We start from the raw sequence: 6,367 nt of genomic DNA on the forward strand, positions 1-6,367 counted from the left end.
TGTCAAATTGGATAACAATGTGTTTGCTCGTTTCCACAGCCCAAAATCAAATCATGCAGTTAATTTCCATGGCAGTCTCTTTCAGATGTACTCATGCGTTACTGTCTGGTCCCCGCCCTTTGTGGTCACCGTTGATGAAGCTGCTGAATATGGCAAAGGCGCAGGTAGGTATGGTCTTCATCAAGGATGTGTGGTGGAAAGGATGCTCGCATGTGAATGAGATGGGGCTTATGTACATTCATTGGGCATGGCGCCCATGCCCTTGAAAAAGCTGGCCTTGTGGCCCCATGAAGGGGTGGAAAGGCTGAGCTGATTGGATCTACTCGTTTGAATTTAGACTTTGCTGTAGTTTTCGACAGCTTTGCTGCTTAAGTCCCTCTTCATACTTGATATTATGAGTGGATATCCACTGATGGTATGCCTTTTCGCCTTGGCCGCTTGCCAAGTCATTTCCATGAGCACTGGAACTCTGAACCAAAGACAGAGCCAGCTTTGCTTCAGCCTTCGGATCCAGGTGTAGGGGCATTCAGAAATGAATAAATCTTTGATAGCTGCGCTTTTCCCCTACTCTGATAGAATCCAGGGAAAATTCGGAGTCCCTTTTGAAGCATTTCAGGGCGTGAGGTTTCGCCGGTACATGTCTCTCTCATTAGGCGGACGAGTTCGCGGTCTACACGATTCAACATTGTATGCTTCCTATTTCTTTATTCTTCTTTGTCGTTTAGTGATTACCATATGGACTGCCCACCTCCATTATTAACATTTTTTTTTCAAAGAATAATTAAGCATTCATACTTAAATCTATATGTGGTAACTGCCGAGTTACCATTGAGTCTTGATATAAATTACTATTGAGTCTCGATGGAAATTACCATTGAGTCTTGATAGAAATTACTATCGAGTCTACATTTTATTTTATTTTTTTTGGTTAAAAAGGGTATTTCATGTAGCTCTAATGTGAGTACATTCTGCCAAATTAAGAAAAAATAAAGAGTACAAATATGGGGAAATATACTCCATGGATGTCCAAATAATCTCTCCAAAGTGTCGGGCAACAAAAAAGGCGACCCAGTCTGCGGCACTGTTCGCCTTCCGGAACACATATGCTGCCTGAAAAGAGCTCAGCTTCTGCATCAGTCTGCGAGTATCACGAATAAAAGGGTGATCATTACCATATCTGTCCACTCACCACCCTCAATCAATCACCACTGAAGAATCCCCTTCGAGGCAAATACATTCAGCACCAAGTACCCGCCTTGCAAAGGAGATACCTTTCCAGGTTGCCCGTAGCTTCGTCCCAACTGCAGTAAGACCGGGCGTACAACGAAAACCCGCTGCTATCATTCTGCCAAGGTGATCTTTGATCACAAATCCAGCCCCTCCTGACGCCTGGTCCGCTGATATACTACCATCGAAATTCACTTTGAGATCCGGTCTACATTTTCTATCAACAAACGAAATCCAATCTTTCTACGAAAAGGAGATTTTTTCCACCTTTTTTCCCCCAGAAAAGGCGGAAGATATCATTATTGTTTTCTAGCTTACTTCACTTTGATATTTTAGAGCTTAACCTTCTAATAACTATTTCTTTTGAAATCAGTAGAAATTAGATCCTTGTGAGGTGAAACATGGGTGTTAGATCGCTTGTGGTTGAGGTGGTATTGTCCATAACTGAATAGCTACTTGTGTTCGGGTCGTCCTACCCTATTAAACTGATCGTTTGTGTGCGCTTTATGTTTGTACAAATGCTTTTCTAGCGTAATAGTTTTATGCAGATAAAGTAGTATGGGTGAGTTGAACATAGGGGTGCCAAAATCTGACCCGAATTCATCAATATGCACAAATCCACCCAATCTAAATGGGTTTGGATGGGGTTTCTCTATAGTTTAGTTGATTCTGGTTTGACATAATACTGACTCAATCATAAATGGATGAGTTTGGCTTCAGCACCCAAATAGAATCACCTAGTGTAGTCCATTCATGAACCAACCCTCCTACACCTAACATAGTTGGTAATGTGTAGTCATATATATATATATATATATAGCAAGCGCTGAAAATGATGGTCAATGGGATTTACAATATGTCATTGATTATATTTAACTAGTTTTAACCTTAATTAGTTCACAACTACCATATTTTATAAATTTCTAATTTTATTGTGATTGTAATGATATAGTTAAAATTTCACGAATTGTTTATGATCTTTTGATATCATGTTTTACATTATTTTTAGTTACGTACGATTAATGAGTGAAATTTGAAATAGTTTAGTGGTTTTGATTTTATGTAAAATAAATGGATTGGATATAGGTTAGGTTAGCTAACCTGAGTATAAATGGCTAGGGTATAAGATGAAAGTTTTTTTTATCCGAACCTTGTTTGACCTGACTCTAACCAACCCAAACCATTGCCATCTCTAATTAAAAGTTTTCTAAAATCCGCCTCTTAACCCTCCACTAACCCTGTATATGGAAATTGAAAGCGACAAATGGTGGATCTTGTTTGACCGTCCACCAACCTTGGACAAATGGTGGATGTGCAGTGGAGAAGTTGCACGGGGGACAACTGGGCGGCGGCGGCACTGCTGTGAGTAATAATAGCATGGCCGGAGAAAGTGCGGTCGGTGGCGCCCGTCGCGGTTAGAGGTAGCGTGGCGGTCCCTTCGTCGGCGGGGGCTAAACGTGCCGCCGCAGCGAAAGAGGAGGCCAGTCGCCGCCGGCGGCCGCGGTAGCCGGAGGTGGCGAGTTCAACTCTCACGTTGTTGGGTTCGTATTTATTTTGCGATAGCGCGACGGAGGAGTGAAATGGAGCCTGTACTCTCCCCATCTTCTCTAACCCGCTCGGAGGCCTCGGTGGTAAAAAGAAGGTGATCCACTCCAGTGGATGGGATGAAAAAAAATGGATTCGTACAGAAATTATAGACTACTCTGGAATTGCTCTATTATTATATTTGAAGTAAGAGTGGGAAAGGTGCATAAAAAAGAAAAAAGAAAAACACAAACAAACTTCTCGATTTACAAATTCCAGCCCCATGAAACCCCGAAACCCTTTCCAACCCCAAAGAGCTCTAAGCGTAGAGCACCTGGGAGTAACAAGGCACCAGATCAGCGAACGCCGGCGGCCCCTTCACCACCTCCCACTCCACCTTCAGCCTCTCTTTCTCCCCCTCCTCCTCCCCCGCCGCCCCCGCCACCACCGTCCCTACCCCGACCTCCAGCCCGCTCCCCACCACGTAAATCTCCCCATCCGCACCGCTCACGGCGTACGGCCGCTTCAGCGCCGGTGGCACCCCGCCACCCTCCACACCCCGCCACGCGTCACTCTCGGCGTCGTACGCCTTCACCCGGCCGTCCCCGTAGTCGGTGACGATGAGGAGGCGGTCCCCGACGACGGCGCTGGAACCCGTCCACCCCTCCCGCATCCCTTCGCTCATCTCCTCCCACGCGTCCCGATCCACGTCGTAGACCCCCGCCCGCGGCGACGCGTAGAAGGGCCACCGCCACCCCTCCGTCACGTACATCCGCCGCCCCACCACCGCCGCGTCGTACCGCGCCATCCCGCACCGCATGCCCGCCGCCGGCAACCACCGGTCCGCTGCCGGGTCGTAGCACTCCACGGCCGAGATCCCCCCGTCGCCGCCTCCAGCCGCGAAGATCCGGCCACCGATCGCTCCCGCCGCGAAGAAGGACCGCGGGGTTGGCATCGGCGCCGCGGCGGACCACGAATTCGTGGCGGCGCGGTAGGTAACAAGGGTCCGGAGCGGGGTCTCGGTGTCCGAACGCATCCCGCCGAGGACGTAGATCTCGCCGCGGTGGGGTAGGGCTGCGCAGGCGAAGGCCGGAGGGCAGAGAGGGGCGCTGCCGCCGGCAGGAAGGGACATGGGGGGGAGGACGAACCAGCGGCGGGTGCGGGGGTCCAGGGCCTGCCACTGGAGGCGGTGGGAGGTCGGGTGGAAGGCGAATACAAAGAGATAGGGGAGGGAGAGGGCAGCGGAGAGTTCTGCCTTTGCCCGGAGAAACGCGGGGCCCGAAAGGGCTCGATTCCAGGCGGAGGACACCGATCGGGCGAGGGCCTGGTAGGGGAACGGCAGGTGGAGGAGGCACTGCTCCGCCACCTCGTCCGGCAGACCGGGGATAAGGGGCTCCATGTCCGCCGCCACGGCGGCCACCTCCTTCGCCGCCTCCTCCTCCTTCGTCGTTCCCGCGTTCGGCGTCATTGCTATCCGATCGATCGGACGCCCATGGGATTTGGTTTTATAGCGGATTCGAAGGGAGGGGCTTGTCTCATGGGACCCACCTAGTTAAAAGCTCCACCCAGCCCACAAAACATTGTGGGCTACAGCATGCGGGGCCCAATGATCATTCCACCATTATTCTCATAAAATAATAGAATTAATCCTTTGGCGCTCGTACAACTTACGTCCTATTTTTAATTACTAAAGTAATAAGTTCAGGAAATATAATTATGTAGCATCACATTAACTTTGCAAATGGATCGACAATAGCATGATTACTTAGCAAATGAGGTGCGGGTCCCACCAAAAGTATGGACAATCTCTAGCTGATATTAGAATAAAGATTATGCTTGATCTTTTTAGGTGACCGAAGCTTAGTATCAGAAATTGAATGATGATTACCTCAGGATATTGATGCAACTTGTGAATTAGTAAGGGGGGAATCTCTCTCTCTCTCTCTCTCTCTCTCTCTCTCTCTCTCTGGGGACTTCGGCTGTATATACAAATGGTATTTATCTCGGGTGGGAAGGTCTTCTATAGACTATAGCTAAAAACTTATCAGATTTAACACACAAATGGGACTTTAGAATCAAATGAGTAACCATTTGATTCTAAAAACTTATCCCGAAAGGGAGAGGATCTAATGATGTATGGTCCGGACCATCCACGAGAAGAGGAACGATATTGATTAAAATGTCTTCTATAACTAGGTATGATTAAATAAATAATTATTATTTCTCCTGCTTTTCCGAATAAATAAGATGGTAAATCAAGGAGAAACCGCTGAGTAACCGGTTAATCTTAAAAGTATAAGTTAATCGAAAAAGGTCAACAATGTATATTAGATTTAACACCCTCCCTCACATACCTCCGAGACCGTGTAAGGACAATAATGGCTGAAATAAGACTATAATCAGGATAATTAAATAAGAAGGAGATATAGTAAGTTAAGAGGAAACTGCTGAATAACAAATTGACCTTAAAAAATTAAGCTTAGAGGGAATGAGTCAATAATGTCTATTATGCTTAACATCTATTATGCTTAACATCCCATGTCATGTGCTTCTCGAACCATGTACAGAGAGGGACAACAATGACTTAAATAAGTTAAAACGATAACCAGGATAATTAAATAAAAAAAATGGATAGCAATTTTAGAGGAAATGTTGAGTAACTAATTCATCCTTAAAAGATAAATTAATAGAGAAAGAGTCAATAATATATATCTCGCATGGAACAATAATGATTGAAATAAGTAGTGATTAAAATTAAAATAATTAAATAATATAAATGGGATGGGGGAAACTATTGGGTAACCATTTGATCTTAAAAGTTTAAGCTAATAGGAAAGGATCAGTAGCATGCATCAAGTTTAACACCTCCTCTTATTTATGTGCTTTCAAAACCATGCATGTGAAAGGACAATGATAACTAAAATAAGTCAAAACTATAGCCATGATAATTAAACAAAATAAATGAGATAACCAATTAAAAAAATTTGTTAAGTAACCAAAAAATCATTAAATAGACAAAGAATGGACTATGTATTTCAGCTTAACACCTTTCACATGACTATAACTAGAATCATTAAATAGATAATTAGTATAGAGCGGATTTGAACTCGCAAACTCTAGCAAAACAATAATGATTAAAATAAGTTAAGACGGTAGCCGAGATAATTAAATAAATAATCAGCAAAGTAGGATTTAAAGTTCTCTATCAAATCAGAGAGATCTGATACTATATCGAGTAATCAATCGATCCTTAAAACTTAGAGAAAAAAGGGACGAATAATTTATATCATGCTTAATGTAAACTTCCTACTACATCCTGCTATCATGGGAGAGTAGGTGCTGGAAGGAGGAATATCTCTTCTCTGCCTTGTCCCAAATTCAAATCCTTGTCTCTTCTTTACTAAGGTCAGGGTCGGTGGGACCAAGCGATTGTTTTCACACGGTGTGCACCCAAATCTCTACATGGTCCAGGTGTAGAACATGTTTAAAAATATTAAAAAATGGTAAATCTCAGAGTGCCAAAGGCAACTTTTTTCTCCAATCTACAGAGACTTTTGAGTGATTAGCCATGTACGAGGCCACTCAATCTACCGCCTCATTAGTTTTTCTATAAACA

The 6,367-nt window shown here is 44.7% G+C and overlaps 1 protein-coding gene across 1 annotated transcript; it reads right to left on the reverse strand.

The window, feature by feature from the left end:
- Window positions 1-2,926: 2,926 nt before the first annotated feature.
- On the reverse strand, window positions 2,927-4,222 carry LOC103707095 (F-box protein AFR-like). Its single transcript, XM_008791459.6, has one exon. The coding sequence runs from the start codon at window positions 4,217-4,219 to the stop codon at window positions 3,071-3,073; it is 1,149 nt and encodes a 382-aa protein (XP_008789681.5). The 5' UTR covers window positions 4,220-4,222; the 3' UTR covers window positions 2,927-3,070.
- Window positions 4,223-6,367: the final 2,145 nt, after the last annotated feature.

Source organism: Phoenix dactylifera, chromosome 11, assembly GCF_051530095.1.
Source record: "Phoenix dactylifera cultivar Ajwa chromosome 11, Ajwa_hap1_PhDact_Kaust_v1.1, whole genome shotgun sequence".
Classification (NCBI taxonomy): Eukaryota; Viridiplantae; Streptophyta; class Magnoliopsida; order Arecales; family Arecaceae; genus Phoenix; species Phoenix dactylifera.